The 19,085-nt window shown below is 39.9% G+C and overlaps 1 protein-coding gene, 1 long non-coding RNA gene and 1 pseudogene across 3 annotated transcripts in view; 1 reads left to right on the top strand and 2 right to left on the bottom strand.

Moving 5' to 3' along the window:
• Window positions 1-19,085, bottom strand: part of PPP2R5A (protein phosphatase 2 regulatory subunit B'alpha) — a 97,966-nt gene that overhangs the window by 43,524 nt on the left and 35,357 nt on the right. The window contains exon 1 of one of the 2 annotated variants that reach the window (XM_043486201.1): window positions 16,297-17,195. The exons of the other annotated variant lie outside the window; for it this stretch is intronic. Within the exon in view, the coding sequence (XP_043342136.1) occupies window positions 16,297-16,486 (190 nt within the window). The 5' untranslated portion in view covers window positions 16,487-17,195. Of the gene's footprint in view, window positions 1-16,296; window positions 17,196-19,085 lie in introns of those variants that run through there. 2 annotated transcript variants of the gene reach the window in all.
• Window positions 9,840-9,940, bottom strand: LOC122452619 (annotated as a pseudogene).
• LOC122452517 lies at window positions 17,273-18,348 on the top strand. The gene is made up of 2 exons (XR_006272718.1): window positions 17,273-17,649; window positions 18,145-18,348. It is a non-coding gene; the product is annotated as an uncharacterized LOC122452517 (long non-coding RNA).

Raw genomic sequence — 19,085 nt, 5'->3', positions numbered from 1 at the left:
CCAACAAGGGTTTAATTTCTAAAATAAACAAATATTAAACCAACAGCTTCTATAATTCAGTAACAAAAAAACAACACAACTGGAAAATGGGCAGGAGACCTAAGTAGACTTTTCTCCAAAGACATACAGATGGCCTAAAGGCACATGAAATGATGTTCCTCATCACTAATTATTAGAGAAATGCAAATCAAAACTACAATGAGGTACCACCTCACACAGGTCAGAATGGCCATCATCAAAAAGTCCAAATAATAAATGTAGGAGGGGGTGTGGAGAAAAGGGAACCCTCTTACGCTGTTGATGGGAATGTAAATTGGTGCAGCTGCTATGGAAAACAGTATGGAGTTTCCTCAAAAAACTAGAATTGCCATATGATCCAGCAATCTCCCTGCTGGGTATATACCCAGACAAAACTTTAATTTGAAAAGATACATGCACACCTATGTTCATATAGCAGCATTATTTACAATAGCCAAGACATGGAAACAATCAAAATTGCCCATCAACAGATGAATGGGTAAAGCAGCTGTAGTATTTTATATATACACACACATGCACGTGTGCACGCGCGCACGCACACACACACACACACACAATGGAATATTATTCAGCCATAAAAAGAATGAAATAATCCCATTTGAAGCAACATGGATGTACCCAGAGATTACTGTACTAAATGAAGTACATTAGAAACAGAAAGACAAGTATCCTATGATAACACTCACATGTGGGATCTAGAATATGAAACAAATGAACATATTAAATGAAACAGGCTATAGATAAAGAGAACAGACTTGTAGTTGCCAAGGGGAAGGGGAGAGTGGGGAGGGGAAGGATTGGGAGTTTGAGATTAGCAGATGCAAACTATTATATATAGGATGGATAAACTACAAGGTCATGCTGTATAGCACAGAGAACTATAATCAATATTCTGTGATAAACCATAATCAGTTTCAGTTCAGTCACTCAGTCGAGTCTGACTCTTCACGACCCCATGGACTGCAGCACGCCAGGCCTCCCTGTCCATCGCCAACTCCTGGAGCTTACTTAAACTCATGTCCATCGAGTCAGTGATGCCATCCAACCATCTCATCCTCTGTCATTCCCTTCTTCTCCCACCTTCAGTCTTTCCCAGCATCAGGGTATTTTCTAGTGAGTCAGTTCTTTTCATCAGGTGGCCAAAGTATTGGAGTTTCAGCTTCAACATCAGTCCTTCCAATGAATATTCAGGACCGATTTCCTTTAGGATAGACTGGTTGGATCTCCTTGCAGTCCAAGGGACTCTCAAGAGTCTTCTCCAACACCACAGTTCAAAAGCATCAATTCTTTGGCACTCAGCTTTCTTTATAGTCCAACTCTTACATTCATACATGACCACTGGAAAAACCATAGCCTTGACTAGACGGACCTTTGTTGGCAAAGTAATGTCTCCGCTTTTTAATATGCTGTCTAGGTTGATCACAGCCCGTAATATTAATGATAATATATAATATTATCCATAATATTAAACCATAATATTAAAGTTAATATATATATATACATGTATGACTAAATCACTTTGCCATACAGCAGAAATTAACACATTGCAAAAAAACTATACTTCAATAACATTTTTCTTAAAAGAGATGATAATAATAGTTTATTAAAATGGCTATGTAAGGCTGGTTTTAAGAACAGTTTACTGAATAAAAATAATTACACTCAGAACAGTATTATAGCTTGGAGTTTTCCCTTGTCATATGGTTTTACTGGTACTGTCTTAAATGACTATTATCAGAAAACCTAGTCTACATTCATTTCTTTCAAGACCTCAAATACCGAGAACATTGAAATCTTAAAATATTCATTATTATAAAATCTTTCTCTTGTCCATTTTCATAAAAGTTAATATGATAAACTAAATTTCTTAGCGATGACTAAATTATTTCAAGTTGTTCATTGTTTTACATCTAAGAACAGTTTGAAGGTCTAGGTATCAGAACTCGTAACAGAAATAACAGTTTTATAGGTATAATTTTTCTTAAAAGAAAAAAGGTAACATACTCCCAATTACTGCTGCTCACATATTTGAAATCTTAAGTAGGCTCTCATATAAGATTCATGCTACAAATTATAGAACAAGCTCCGTATCATAGCAACCCAGCAATACCACTACAGTGACACGCTGAGGATGCAATCCAAGATTCTAATTTAAGAAACTGGCACAGAATATAGGACATGTAGCTTTTTTTGGCAATACCCCTAGAACATTAATAACCAGGAGTCTAAAATCAGCTTTTATTTGAAACTTTAGAGGATCAAGCTATTACAAAGTAACAACGGAAATGTTTATTAACAAATGATTCATAGCATTGTAACTAAATATGACTTAGTTAAGGGTCTATGATTTCATTAAAATTGAAAATGCTGGGAAAATTGTAGATATCACATTTTAGGAATCTGAATATATGCACCCTACCAGTCTGATAATGCATTCTAATATACAACTGTATATACCATTTTAAGAAAACCCCTAGAACACTATCTAAAACTTTAAAGAACATAAATATTAAACATGTCTTACTCAACTACCATTCAAATATGAGTATGTCCAGAATTACTACACTACAGAAGGGTTGACGTAACTGCTCAATCTTTATCTCAAACAATTCACTGTTACCATTTTTTTTAAATTAAAAAACCACTTTAAAGTAGATAAGAACAAGAAAGGAAGATAAGTTAGTGGGGCATATTAGATGGATTTCTTGGCATGTAGAACCTTGAGAAGCAGAATACTGAAAAACAGACTCCTAGGAGAATAAATGGAATATCTCTATCATCTGCTTAATTTGATTATAAAGCCTACTATTCATTAAATACAGTAAAGGTTTTTAGAAGCACCCTTGTTGATGAAAGTGAGAGAGGAGAGTGAAAAAGTTGGCTTAAAGCTCAACATTCAGAACACTAAGATCATGGCATCTGGTCCCATCACTTCATGGGAAATAGATGGGGAAGCAGTGCAACAGTGACAGACTTTATTTTGGGGGGCTCCAAAATCACCACAGATGGTGACTGCAGCCATGAAATTAAAAGACGCTTACTCCTTGGAAGGAAAGTTATGACCAACCTAGACAGCATTTTAAAAAGCAGAGACATTACTTTGCCAACAAAGGTCTGTCTAGTCAAGGCTGTGGTTTTTCCAGTGGTCATGTATGGATGTGAAAGTTGACTATAAAGAAAGCTGAATGCTGAAGAACTGATGCTTTTGAACTGCGGTGTTGGGAAAGACTCTTGAAAGCCCCCTGGACTGCAAGGAGATCCAACCTGTCCATCCTATAAAGGAGATCAGTCCTGGGTGTTCACTGGAAGGACCGATGTTGAAGCTGAAACTCCAATACTTTGGCCACCTGATGCAAAGAGCTGACTCATTTGAAAAGACCCTGATGCTGGGAATGATTGACGGCAGGAGGAGAAGAGGACGACAGAGTCCGATGAGATGGTTGGATGGCATCACCGACACAATGGACATGGGTGTGGGTGGACTCCGGGAGTTGGTGATGGACAGGGAGGCCTGGCGTGCTGTGGTTCATGGGGTCGCAAAGAGTCGGACACGACTGAGTGACTGACTGAACTGAACTGTTTCATTTGGGGCCTTTGGGGAACAAGAAGTATTAAGCATTTTTATAGATGGTTCTGATAGCTGTGATGAGTTTCGTCTTTTAGCTAACCCTACCTGCACTCCCTGAGAAACACCTGCTATTGTGTTAAGAAAAAGGATTACCTACTTTAACAGGGTTGTTGAAGTTTCCAGAGCAAGGCCTATGGTAGTCCACAAAACACCCTACCCATTCCCCTCCTCATCTGACCAGAGATGGGCTTCAGGGTGGTGGTGACAGTAGTACAATTCAAGGACCCTGAAATTATATATAAAATACTGTATATATTTTCTGAAAAGATAATGGATTCCTTTAATTAGATTTACTACGAGATCCATGTATAATCTCCCTAAAATAAAGTACCACTACTCTTAGAAATTATTTCCTCTCCTTTTATGGATAATATAAGGAATTTTCATAATCAAGGTTTAAAATTATTTGACTCAGCATTTCCAAAAATAATAAAATATATTCAGAAACAATTCTAAACAGATTTCACTGTTTCAGAAATGTGCTATTTATAATATTTTATTAAAGTCAAAGTAATGAATTATAGAACAGCATACATTATATGATCTCACTAATAGGAAAATCTAAGAAGATGCTCAAAATTTTAGAAGTTTCTTCTGGCTGGGGATTTTTACTTTCTATCTTTTAAGACTCTCTTTTGGCTTGTTTTTTAAGAGTGAGTCTGTAAGTTTATACAAAAATAATAAAGCCATTATACAAAAAATAGGGAAGTTAAGAATATGATATTTCTCATTGCACAGTCTTTAAATGAGTTTATTTTAGAAAACCATGAAAACTGAGATTACTCATGACTCATTGCAAGTATTGTATCCTAAAATAGTCATTCTTATTCCACAGGAGAAACTACTTTTCTAGATTTTTTTAAAACCAGTTCTCAAAATATTAAAATATGTTATGTGTAAGCTTACCCAGGTGGTACAAATTAAAAACAGAATTATCAAACTTTATGAAGTACCAAAATCAGTGCCTAGGTATCTGGTAGGTAGATAAAAGCTGGGTTATTTTTTTAACCTGTCTTACATGAATCATAGAAATTAAGAAAACACAATTGTGAAAATTAAATGCACCTTAAAAATATTTCACTGTTACATTTGCTACTTTATTTCCACTTCGGATTCAAATTTAGTCTGGGAGCACAAATGTATGTAGATAACTACTTAATGAGATGACATATTGTCTAATTTCAGTTTTTGGGGGGAATTTAGCAGGAGAATAATATCAGTCAAGTGATAAGATGAATTGGCCCAACTGACTTTTATTATATTCAAGTCTCAGTTATCTGACTCCAATTTATTTTCCTTCCTTGAATTGGGAAATAATGATTAGAAAGTACAATGTTAACGTGGTCACAGGTAAAAAAAAATTTTTCAAAAATTATTTGTACGTAGCATGTGTTAGCAGGGAACAGAGAGGAAAAAATAAGCGGACAGAATCTAATAAGTTTGTGATATCCCATAACAATTCCATAATTCCTCAAAGCTGCTAATTACAGATTATAACTTTTAACTGAGTAGAGACACCAAATTATAAATCTAGCTGACACAAATGTTCTAACCGATTTAAAAGTTCACTTCATCTTGCTTCTCAGTACTCATTCATAAAACAGATACTCTCCAATTTCTTCTACAGAAAAACTTTACATTACTTAAAAAATGGAAGAACTGTGCTAAAAGGAAGATCTGCAAAGAAGATCAACAAAGCATTTTTATACCAGAAGAATTTAAAACGTAAAGATCTTTTGCTTTACAGGGTCTTGGATAAACCTATGTTCAGTACTGGCCTACCTGCCCAGGTCCTGTAAGAAATCAGTATCTTTCTTGTAAGGCTTTCAACTATTTCTCCTTTGCACTGTTAGAACATAAAGTGCTAAAAATTAAAAAATAAAGTGCTAATTTTGCTTTACTGCAGACAATACATATCTTCAGCTTCACATTAAAGAGGAGGAATTAATTGAGAAGATGAAGTTATAAATGACTTGCACAAGAATATAACCTATATGTTTTGGTTTCTTCATCAACAAAATGCTCAATTTGGAGCTGTATGTAAACTAGCACTCCATTATAAATCATTATAAAATTATAAATTACTGCATGGCACAAAATGGTGTTTTTCTTTAAATCAATCAATAGCATTTGCTTCATTATTTCACTCAATAAATATTAAAACCAAGCACTAACTGCCTAAATACTGGGAAGGAAGTTATGGATCTTAGGTCCTAAAGTATTCAACTTCTAGTCTAAAGGCAGACTATAACCTACCTTTGTCTGTCCATCTCCTCTATACAATTCATTGACAGGTCCCAGCTTAGCTGTACTTTGAACACATCTCTTTTTCTCCATCTTTACTGCTACCTTCCCAGCCCTAGCCATATCATATCTCATCTAGCCTATTAAAACAAACTCTTGACTGGTCCTCCTTCTAAAAATCTAGTTCTGCTACAATCCATTCTCCACCCAGCAGCTTGAGTGATACTTTTTTTAATTGTCAAGCTTCTTGAAAGAGATGCCCATACTTACTGACTTGGCTCTCCATTTCCATTCACTCCCCACCTTAGAGAACTCTGGTTTCAAGATCATCAACCCTCTGAAATGCATCTTGAGTCACCAGTGATGCCTGAAGACTACCAAACCCATGGAAGCTTTTCAGTTCTTATATATTTGACCTGTCAGCAGCTCTTCTGACTGCTGCTAACCCCACCCCTATTTAAAAACATTTTCTTCCTTTGACCACCTTGTCCCTACTCTCTCCTATCTTCCACTCAAGCTGTTGCTCCTTTTCCTCTGATCATCATCTAAATGATGATATTCTTTGCCCTTTTCTTGGTCTATACATTTCCAGTAGGCAGTTGCTTCTACTTGCATCTCTTCAAAAACCATCTTTAATCTAAACTTTCTAAATGCTGATTCCTAGCGCAGCTCTTTCTACTTAGCTCCAGATCCAAATATCTAATTTCCTATTTGACTCTTCACTTCTATTTCCATAGGTAGTTCAACCTGTCCCACATGTAGAACCACTATCTTCTCCCACATATGATCTTCTACTCTTTTTCCCTTTCAGTAAACTGCTGCCATACAACTAGTTGCCCAAGTCAGGAATGTATCATCATTGATTTTTCCTCTTTCCAAGCCCCTGCTGTGATACCACTCATCCCCACTTAGACAAGGAGACCATTATCTCTTGCTTGTATTACTGTGCCAGCATTAACTAGGATTCTTCACTGTCATCTCCCAATACATTCTTCACACTACTGTCAGGAATAACTGCAGGACACAGCATCAAGGCTGTTACCTAGATCCTACATGTTGCTCCAATCTCTTCTCTAGCCAGTTCCCTATTCTAACATTCTTTATCAAAGTCACAGGCTTCCCTGGTGGCTCAGATGGTAAAGAACCCATCTGCAATGCGGGAGACCAGGGTTCAATCCCTGGGTCAGGAAGATCCCCTGGAGGAAGGCATGGCAACCCCCTTCAGTATTCTTGTCTGGAGAATCCCATGGCCACAGCCCATGAGCATGCAAAGAGATGAATTACATCACAGCCACTTACTTACCTCTAAGGATGCCCACGTTGTCCTTGACAGGCCTCTTAGAACCCATCTGTCTTGGTCTAATACGTCTAGCCTTGCAAGTCTCAGCTTACCTATCACTTCCTCCAGGGAGATTTCCCTGATCTCTCCTCACACACAAAACTGAGTTGGGTCCCTCAGACACTCCCCTAGGCTTTTACTGCTTACTCTTATCACAACACTTGTCGCTAACTGAAACCACCAGCTTACATGTCTAGATGTACCCCACCAGACCACAAGTTCCTAAAGACATTTCAAAAGAAAAAGTATTCATCGTTTTATTAACTTTACTGAATAAATTTTAACCTCTACAATGGTTCACCTAAAATTTAAGCACTATGAACATCAAAGAGGAAAATATTTCTGTACTAGATTTTGAAAGCAAAGCATATTTCCAGTTTCACAGCAGGCGAACAAAATATTTTTCCTCTGGCTAATTAAAAGAAGAATGGTACTGCAAGTGGGAAAAAAGCATATATTCCTATAGAAGTTATATTTTATTTTACTTATGACTTCCAACAAATATTTATCTTTAGAAAAGTCTGTTTGGAAAATCGTTTTAAAGACACCCAGCTTTGCTAAATCAAAATTCAGAGCTTATGACAAAAACTGTCTCATCATTTTTACTTTATAAGTTTAAAGGCACAGGATTAACCATAAGTTCAAATAATCATCATCTTCTGATAATAATTATAATTCTAGAACATCCTTTATCAGTGAAAGTGAAGTCGCTCAGTTGTATCCGACTCTTTGCGACCCCATGGACTGTAGCCTACCAGGCTCCTCCATCTATGGGATTTTCCAGGCAAGAGTACTGGAGTGGGGGGCTACTTCCTTCTCCACCTTTATCAGTGAGTGTGAATCAAAGGCAAAGACCAATTAAACAGAAAAAATGTATCATTTCTGAAGCTAGAGTCAATATTTTATACTCCTTTACTACAAGTTAAGTCCAGTCACTAAAAAATTCTGGTTTCATACAGATAACATTTTTTTTAGTTATTGTCTGTGCAGTTTACTCACTAACTAAGCAAATTCTGAGGGAGCGTCTAAGAGCTTAAAAACCCTATACTTTTTCTCCCTATCTTAAAGAAGGCTCTTCTGGTGAGAAAATAAGATAGCTACTTATTTTGTGTGTGTGTGTGTGTGTGTGTGTGTGCGCTCCGTCGCTCAGTCGTGTCTGACTCTTGCGACCCCATGGACTGTTGCTCGCCAGGCTCCTCTGTCCATGGGGAATTCTCCAGGCAAGAATTCTGGAGGGGGTTGCCATGCCCTCCTCCAGATCTTCCCAACCCAGGGATCAAACCCAGGTCTCCTGCATAGATGTGTTTTTTTTTTTTTTTTAAAGAACAACAGTAAAACTCTTTCCCAATGAAAGCTAAACCAGAATGACTCCTGAGGTCCCATTCAGCACTGGAAGGCTCAACTAGATACAACAGCACAGTAAGTCAATAGTAAATGCAATTAGCATCACCATTCCAGTAGGAGGAGTGAGTGCCCAAGAAATCCCTTGCCTTCAGTACCCAAGTTAGAAATAGGTTCTCTGGATTTTATAATGTGAACCTATGATACTCAGCAAACTACCAGAAAATCCTAATAGGTTTCTTTAAGAAATCTGATCAAAACTGCAGGATTTCTAAAATGCACCATTACTCACACAAAAACCCACATGAATAAATTTCTTCAGGGAAGAGTTCAAAAACATATACATAAAAAGTGGTCTGAAACTGCTTATTAGTGAATATCCTGCTCAGACAAGTACAGCTTATTTCATATAAACGTAGTCTGTCATGTAAAACTCTTTTGATACATCACGGTGTTACCTGTTACATAATAATGCACTAAAAGTAATTATATATTTAAAATCTGTTCCTTTCATCTCCCCAAGGACATCCTTATAAATAAAGACTGGACCTTAAATTTAGAAATTACTGGAAATTAGTTATTTCAGTTTATCTGGTATTTATATACAGCTGTTCACATCTGGAAGTCAACCCAGTATTACTTTTCCACACAGATCTTACACAATACCTTCCCTAGCAATAATGTTCCATGTCACACCAGTTACTGGCAAAGCCCCAAATACAGGAGCAATCATCTGTTTCAAAACTATATCTACTATTTATCATGGTATTAAAAATCCAAAATTAATTTATTTAAAAAAACCCTGAATAAAGGTGTAAAGGGAGGGCTAACAGGTAATTTCTTAATCAAAACAGTGACTATCTACATGATCACACTTGTTATGCACACAACACTGTATTTTGGTACTATAACAGGATATGAAAACACAGATGACTTCTGCTTTCACAAAAATCTTACCATCTCATTCTGGAGAGAGGACTTCACTACGTAACGACTGACACTGACTCAAAACAACAAATCAACAAATACGGTTATTATTCAAACTGGCTGATACAAAGACCAAAGACAAGAGACGGTTATAAAATGTGAACGGCCCCAGGTCATTGTTGCCCTACCTTCAGTAAAAGACTACGGTCACGGTCACGATTTAGAGGATAAAAAAAAAAATTTAGAGGACAGATGTGAAAACCCTCTAAGAAAAAATTTCTCTCTCTTCCCCCCCCCCACAAAATGCTCTGTTTATTCTGCAAAATTCTGAAATGCTTCACAAATATGTGTCATCCTTGTGCAGAAGCCATGCTAATCTTCTATAGTTCCAATTTTAGTATATGTGCTGCCAAGGCAACCACAAGAAAAACATTACTTGATGCTAAATAAATATAAGGCGTTACCAAAAACACAGTTATGATCAACAGTATCTCATTTGTTCAACACCAAATAGTCAATTTATACAGTAGTTATATTAGTTCTAAATTTTCAAGAGGTGGAACAATGCTGTGAATATACAGCAAATAGTTTTACATTTCAAACTGGTTGGGATTATGTTACCCTGAGATCCAACCAGTCCATCCTAAAGGAGATCAGCCCTGGGTGTTCACTGGAAGGACTGATGCTGAAGCTGAAACTCCAATACTTTGGCCACCTGATGTGAAGAGTTGACTCATTGGAAAAGACCCTGATGCTGGGAGGGATTGGGCGCAGGAGGAGAAGGGGACGACAGAGGACGAGATGGCTGGATGGCATCACCGACTCGACGAGCATGAGTTTGAGTTAACCCCGGGAGTTGGTGATGGACAGGGAGGCCTGGTGTGCTGCGACTCATGGGGTCGCAAGGAGTCGGACACGACTAAGCGACTGACTGAACTGATGTTACCCTGAATGATGGGATTAAAACTAGGCAAACTGCTTTCCTATGTTCTCACTTCTGCTTGACAACTCAGCCACAGCTCCAAAAATCACAGAAAATAACAAACCTGATCACCTTAAACAAACCTGATCACCTTGTATCAAAGGATAACAGAGGAGTTTTAATTACGCTAACTACAACAAAATCCAATAGATCACACCTAAAACTCCAGAATCCAACAGCATTCTCCCCCTTCAGGAAAGCAGCTGATTAGCCATAGGGGGCAGCAAAGTTAAGAGAGTGAAAAGTAAATAGCAGCAGGTGAAGTGAGAGCAGGAAATGTTAACAGGCTGGGTAATGAGCCATGAGTATCTAGAGAAAAGGACAAAGCCTCAATTAATGAATTAAATCAATAGATAGATAATGTCAAACCAGTGATTCTCAACTCTGGCTGCACATTAGAATTATTCTGGGAGCTTTCAAAAATACAAATGCCTTCAACCTACCTTAGACCAATTTATTTAGAATCACTTGAGGGTGAGACCCAGGCACTGATGCTTTTTAAAACTCTCTAAGAGTACAGCCGGGGTCGACAACTCTGCTAAACACATATAAATAAAAATAAGCTAGTCTCCACCCCCAGCTTTTTACAAAAGTTAAAATTCAAAGAATATTCAAAAATCTATTATTTCCCAAATGTATTATTTTTGTTGATAAACCTGTCTTTGTCATCCAAAGTCTTTAACTCATTAAAGACTAATTCATCTTTAAGACTGTATCAAGGGAAAATACTATTCTTACAAGTAAAAATTATTAACTGAAGTTCAGAAGGGTTAACCAACCAGCCCAAAGTGATTGTGACTCATCAATAATGCAGGAAGACAATTTCAGTCTATTTACAGGACGGTACTCTGGCCCAATGATCACACTATTTTACTTAAACACATTTAACTGGAGTCTTACTTTACAGGCACTTCATAAAAGGATCCAAAGTTCAATTAAGAATCAGAGGTGGCAATAAAACTGGGGGAAAAAGAAATCTGACCCTAAACAGGAATTCTGAAAATGTTAAGACTTAAATGGAAACATTTTTCCTTCATGTGAAGGCCAACGATGACACTATAGTAATTTCTCTAGAGGTATACCCTAACCTAAAAGTTTTTAAAAATTAAAAAATAAGTTGACTAGAAGAAATATGGTATTATTAATACTTCCAGAAGATAGTTGTAAAATGACTAAAATGTTATATATTCCTTTGTAAACAAACACTTTTAACATATTCAGGTGAATGTCAACTCTCCTTTAATGCTATCCCATTTACTAAAATGGGTTTTGGGTTTAGATGAATGAACTCTGGGTAAAAAAAATCTATAAACCTTAAAAGTTGAGTCAGTAGTGCTCCTCACCAGCATAAAAAAAGTCATTAGTTAGGAAATTTCAAATCATGTCAGTGCTCTTGTACCAGATACCCTAAAAGACCACATCAGTTCACTCAGTCATGTCCGACTCTTTGTGACCACATATATCAAGAAAAACAACAACAAAAACAAAAAATGTTCCCTATAGATAAGGGAACACTTCAAATGAACACCACTATTACAAGCCTCAATACCTCCAGGAGGACCCAACTTTTAAGAATGTAACAACCAAGAAACTGAGGAAATTTGGGAAATTCTTTACCTCATCTGAAGGGGACTTTAATCTCAACACCAGTTTCATTCTGTTCTTTGCCATTTACAGTCTGTCTCCTATGAGAGACGCACACCTGTGTAATTCTACTGGTTAATTCAATTTCTTTGCTTGATAAAAAAAACTTCTAACTATAGCATTCAACATTTTAAAAAGTCATTCTACCCTATTTCCATATCCACACTTATGCTGATGTATGGCTTCACCTCAGTGCACATAAATCATATCTGAGATCTGATTATAAATAATTAATACTTTACACTAGCAAAGTTGTACTATTTATGTGAACCCTTCATTTAAAAAATACTTTTAATTCGAATTTCCAAATATCAAGAGAATGGGAACTAATATTCTTTGCCTATTTTTAGGCACCAATTACCTTATTTCACATAAACTCCACAATCCTAGGGAGATAGAAGGTTTTATCCCCATTTTACAGATAAGGAAAGCAACTCAGAAAGATTAAACGTTTACCTTTGACCCAGGGCTGACCCCAATGACCCAACTTGATTATCATCCTGCTCAAATGTTCATAAAGCAGGTTAACAGCAAAAATACTGAAATCATTTAACCTGGGTGCCAGTGTCAACTGCCATCCAGAGAAATAATCACAGGCCTGAAACTAAGCTCTTTAAGTCTCAACGTCACATCTGGGAATAATATTGGTCTTGCACAGAGTTGCTGGGATGACACAATGATATGTAATTTTTGTAAAAATACAGGGTAGTGGATTCTCACACAACATTACCTCAGTAGGTGCGAAAAAGAAACAGATAGCCGGGATTAGGTATTACACAACTTTCTGGACTGTTTCACTTATTATGATTGATATTATTTTTATAATTTACAAATGTAAGGAAAAGTAGAAAATAATTTATAAATGCTGTTATATAACTGTATGACATCTATTATTCTAACCAAACCAATTCTTTCAGAGACACAAAACAGGTTAAACCGACAGAAAAACTTCCCATTAACAGGTTATTATTCTTTTTGAAAGTTAAACGTTTCCTAACTGTTGGTTACTAGCGGAAAATTTTAAGGTAGAAAAATTAAGGACAATACCAATGTAAATATAAATACAGAGAAATGATTAATAGAATGTCCCTACTTTTATTTTCTCATACTTAGTTCTCAGAGGAACTTATAGAACTAACGTAACAAATTTCAAGTGTTTTGGAAAAAACTTGTTTTTAAGCTATACAAGGCAGATTTGAGGGCCTACATAAGTTTCTCATTTTTAAAAACTCCTTTTAAACAAGGCTTGTTTTTAAAATACTTTCTTTAATAAAATAGTCTCTGAACATTTTTACCATTACTAAGTTATTTTGCACAAATAACTTTCTTTAGATGAAAAAATGGGGTTATTTTGTTAATCTTTACCCACAGTATGCTTTGAGGAAAATAGCTGGCACCTTTCCAGCTCAGATCTATGTGGACAAAGTGTAATATAAGCAGGTTGGTATAAACACTGAAAAGATCTTGGATGCCCACAAATATCTGAATCACTCCACTGTAAGATGGTATTTCAGAAAAGGAAGAAAAATTCTCTTTCATACACATATTACAGGGCTTTCCACTGGTTTCTGTAAAGGCCACAAATGGAAAAAACTACTACTGACAGAAAAAGCACACAACATGTGGTATCAAGGACACTGCCAAAGTACTAAGTGAAGCAACTGAATTTTTAAAAAACCACTTTTCAAGCATTTTGGCAACTGGAGTAAAAGTCATTTTTCCTATTAGTGGGTAATCTAAGTAAGAATCTTATTCCTCAATTAAATTTACATAAATTTATCCTGAATACATAAATTTCCTTATAAAGAATACTGTATTTTCATGTGAAACACATAGATTAAATCTAAAATTCTGATTTTTTTCTCTACTAGTGAGCAAAATACTATAAATAAAACATTTAATGGCACCTTCAACTTGTTGAACTATACACCATATAACTTAGATGATTACTGACTGTGTATTTTTGCTAGGCTTTTAAAAGCAAAATATACTAACGTTGCATCTCCTGGCTTGAAGTAACTATCAATATAGGTTTAAAATTCAATTATTTTTATTAAATACAAATAAATATTATATATAAAAGGACAATATAAGATGAACTTATTTGCAAAGCAGAAATAGAGACACAGATGTGGAGAACAAACATATGGACACCAAGCAGGAAAGAGGGTGGTGGGATGAACTGGGAGACTGGGCATGACATATATACACTGCTATGTAGAAAATAAACAGATAATGAGAACCCACAGGGACTTCTACTCAGTGCTCCGTGGTCTAAATGGGAAGGAAATCTAAAAAACAGAGGGTATATGTAGAACTGATTCACTTTGTTGTACAGTAGAAACTAACACAATATTGTAAAGCAACTATACTCTAATAAAAATTAATAAAAAATGAAAAAACAATATAAAGAACCACAATATCTTACTGAAAAGCAAAGACATATGAAAGAAAAACACTAACACTACCACCAAACCTTCAAAAATAATTTGCCAATTTAATGGGGAAAAAACCCAATAATGTAAAAATAACTATGATGTTTTAGTTAAGTTTAAAATTTAAAATTCATGAATAGCAGTTCAATGTCCTAACAAGTAAGATAATACTGTTTTATAGCTATGACATCACTCAAGAATTAAAGTCTTGGCAACATCTACCATCGTGGTCTACTGTAGGCTATGATATGTACGTCTGAACAATTTTTGTATACTAAAGAGCAAATGATAAACGCAGTACCACAGGCTACTCATCTTAAATAAAACTTTCTTTCAAAAGCCAGTTTGATTATGGCGGTGGGATGCTTAGAAGCACCCCAAGAAGCAGGGTAGTGTAGAATGTGAATGGGGCTCCAAAGTTACTGCAGGTCAACTGTGATTTGATCTGGGGTTTTCTCTAGACTCCTGGCCAAACCAAAACTGGATTCCTAGGCCTAAAGACAAATCAGAACCAAGCTGGCCTCGAACCGGATGCTGGAGCTCTTTTAAATTGATCGAAAAACCTCCTGAACATTATCTATTTAGGAACAGAAACTTTATTTCCTGGTCTTGCAAAACAGATGATCTAGATTTCAATCAGGTTTCTTTTGCAGAAGAAAGAAATTCAAATGTTTAGAACCATTATCATCTTGTTCCATGACAATGTCTATCTCATAAAAAGCAGACCTTAAAATTATAAAATTAAAAGGTAGTAATCCACAAAAAATAAACTAGAACGTCAGGAACCAATTTCTTTTTTTTTTAAATCCTCTAAACCTAGTGGGAAAAGTAAGTGAGCCAGAAGGAGTGCCAAGCTCTCCTGTGAGGCATTAGGCACGGACACCAATTTGAATTACTGTACAAACCTACAGAGTCCCTGGAATCACCGCTTGGCGAACCGAGTTCCCATTCCATTGCAAGGCACCACGACTACTCCTTAATAATTTTCCAACTCTACCGTGTGTTATCTTCTCAGACAATATTTTAAGCCTCCCCATTCTTTGGGCTAAAGAGTAACATTTAAATCTAATGACCCAGTAAGTAAGACACTACCCTGGTCAGATTCTTAGGCTTTTCCTTTATAAATCAATCTGAAGGCAGGCAACTCTTAACCGGTGTACGCATTAGGATTCCTGGTCCTAAGACTCTTTGGAAAGATCAGAGGGAAGAAAAAGAGTGCGCGCAAAGACGCTTTATAAGTGGAAAAGCAAAAGATTAGCTAAGAGAGGCCGAAAAGAGGAGGCAGGTCTCAGAAAAGTGAAGGTCGGAACGTAAGACAGGTTGTTACAACAAGATGGGGAAGGGCAAGATTCGAGGAAGAAGATTGAAAAAAAAAAAAAAAAGTCTACCCCTCCGAATTCAGGAGGAGAGTTGCAATCCCAAGGGCAGGAACCTGAGCGCGCAGGTGGGGAGGGAGGGGTGCTGGCCTCCTCCAAGAAGGGAAGAGTTAAAGTGAACTCAGATAAGTGAGGGGGGAGAAAAAGCAAGACTCTTTTAACATCCAACCTGTCTGAAATCATAAAGAGGGTGGGAGGACGCCAAGGAAGCTTGGGCAACGCGAGCCCCAAGTGGGCAGAAGGTACCCCCCACCTCCCGCCCCCGAGAAAGCAAAGACTCCAGCGGCGCCGAGGAGAACCCGTGCGTTCCTCCCCGGGCTGCGCCCTCGGAGGTTGCCTACCTTTGAGTTGGGGCAAGGGGTGCAGCTCCGGCTGGTTGCACTGGCAGCGGAACTGCGACGAGCCCTGCGAGCGCTTCTGCCTCTGCGCCTTGCGCACCGATTTCCGGGTGAAGCCGTCCACTTTCTCGGCGGCCGAGATGGCGGCGCTGGCAGCCCCCGCCGGCGGCGGCGGCGGCGACGACGACGACATCTCCGCGGCCCTGGCGCTTGGCAGCTCGGGCTGCTGCTTGCACGGAACGGGCAGCGGCACGAGAAGGAGGAGGCGGGGGAGAGGCGCCGAGGAGCTCGCGCCCCTCCGCCCCGTGCCCCCCGGCCGCACCGCCCTCCCGCTCCCGGGTGCCCGCCGAGCTCTCTCCTCGCCGCCCGCCGACGCCTCACGGCCACATCTCAGGGCCGGAGGTTCCCGGTCCCCGCCGCTCGGCGAGCTCCCCGGGGCTGGCGGGGGCGGAGGAGGGGTGGTGTGTGAAGAAGTTGTTGACTCCGAGTTCCGAGGGCGAGTGGATAGGAGCCCGAAGTTCAGACAACTGAGGCGAGGGCTGCGAGGGCGCGGACGTCGAACGCGCCTCTCGTCCCTGCCGGCCCGGGTCCCCGGCCGGCCGGCCCGCCAGCACCTCAGTGGCCGCTGCCAGGGCAGCCCGCCCTGCCTCGAGCCTCCTCCCGAGGCGCTGCCATCGCGGGGCCCTCCGAGCCGCTGTCTCCACCGCCGGCGCTCTTCCCTGTCAGCGCCGACCCCTCATCTCCCGGGGCGGTGACCCGATGCCCCGGCCCCGGGCGCGCACACACACACACACTCGCTCCTCGAAGCGCCCAGCGGGCCGAACCCCCTCCCCCACGCGCCCTTCCGCCGCCCACAGAGAACCCCTGGCGAGCGGCCGCTACAACTTGAGAAGGTGCTGGGAGAGGAGAGGGGCGGGCGGCTGCAGGGGGAGTGCGAGCGTGTGTGCGCGCGCGCGTTGGGGGCGCGCGGGCCGGGGGCGGGGCTTCGGGGGGGATGGGGAGGGAAGAGATTGACTGACAACTTCCGCGGGGTCCGGCCAGCCTCTCGGAAGCTAGGGAAGGAGTTGGGGAGTTGGGAGTAGGAAAGCATGCCAGCTCCCTCAACCAATCGCAGGGCGAAGCGGCCCAACGGGCTGAGGCGTGGCCTCCTGCAAGGTCTTATCAAACTGGGAGGTCGGGCGGAGCGAGGGGGGCGTGGTTACGTGACGGACCTCGGCCACAACCAATCGTAAGTGAAGACGGCTGAGCGGAGTGCCCCTCTTACGTCACAACCGCGTAACTCCTGAAGGCTTGAGGGGAGGTGCCGCTCCAGCAGCGAGCGTATGTGCACGCCTGCGCGACAGATCAAGTTGATGGGTACGTGGACAGCCTATGAGGAGACCGGGAAACTAGAATAGGGAGTTTAGAGAGCAAAAGGGAAGGCTCGTACCCTTTCCTCCCCTCTCTCCTGGCCAATAAGGAGCTGAAGCGACTGGTGGGGAGCTTGAGGGCGGGAGCGCGAAGGCGTGCCAAGTGTTATGTCACTGGAAAGGGGTGGAGCAACAAGCCGTGTGATTGATGGCTGAAATCGCCCCGCGGAGGAAGGCGAGGAAATGAGCTTGTCCAATGGGAGAGAGACGCTGGACTCTTGGGCGGGCTTTGGAGCCTCTCTGGCCCTGAGCCGCGCACTTGGAAGTTACCGGATAAATTTACAGCTCTCTCAAAGTTCTGGCAGCTCAGTTCCTGAGAGCTGTTTTAACGCGAGTTCGGACTGTCTGGTGCCTACTACTTCAAACCCTTTCCCAAATCCACATCCTCCAAGAAGAGGTTTCTCATTCCCAATTTAACATCCTAATTTTCCCTTTTCTTCAGCCGGAGACCTTGAACTGCTTCTACAGGACGAGTATGAATTCGCTGATCAGAAGTTTGTAGATTTGAGGACTGGCCTTTTACTCTTACTAGGATCTCTTACCGGTTACATCCAGATTTTTCGTAAAGACCGGAAATGCTGGTCATCTTAGTTTTTTGTCCGATTCTTTCTGTATGATGATGCCTAATAAAAATAAGTGAACTGCACAGCTTGTCTTTGGCTTAGTGGACCCCAATCTCCATTTCTCTTCCACCAGCCGCAGATCTTTTCCTTTCGACGTGCTAAAAATAGCTGCCATATATTTAAGCAACACTACCTGATGCACAGGTAAAGAAGGTGGTAGGAAGTTGAATTCTAGATCTAGAATCAAACGCTACCTTAAAATATTTCCCTCCTTATATTCACTGAGTAGTGAAATTGTACACAAGCGTCCTAGTCAAGGAGGTTCAAACTTCAGCAGTGTCTTAGACTTCTTTCTCATCCAATCAAGCTCCAGACTGTGTTGAATCTATCTTAACAAACGTTCAAACCAAGCTTTCCTTACAATTTGCTTAACCGATCCCCAAATATAGTTCAGGGCTTTCAAACTCACTGCCAGATAAGTCTTTTTAAATGCCACATTTATTTTATTGGCACGTGTGAAGAACCATCCAGTACCTGTGGAGTAAAGTCCCAATTCCAGGTTCTCCTCATTCTAACTCGCGGATGTCTTTCCAGGCATAAATTGTGCCATGTCTCTACACAAATTCTTTTTTCAATTTAGACACATCATTCTACATACTGATATCCTAGAAGCAGCTTCCTTGACCATCACTAGCTCTAATATCTTGAAATAATCCACTCCTCCCCCCCCCCCCATCGTTTTGAGGCCCATCTTTTCTTCAAATCTTAGCTCAACCCCTATCTTTCCCAAAGCCTTTCATGATAATCTGGCTCAAAGTGA

This window comes from Cervus canadensis, chromosome 13 (assembly GCF_019320065.1).
Source record: "Cervus canadensis isolate Bull #8, Minnesota chromosome 13, ASM1932006v1, whole genome shotgun sequence".
NCBI classification, from domain to species: domain Eukaryota; kingdom Metazoa; phylum Chordata; class Mammalia; order Artiodactyla; family Cervidae; genus Cervus; species Cervus canadensis.
This window is presented reverse-complemented; position numbering and strand designations above follow the sequence as displayed.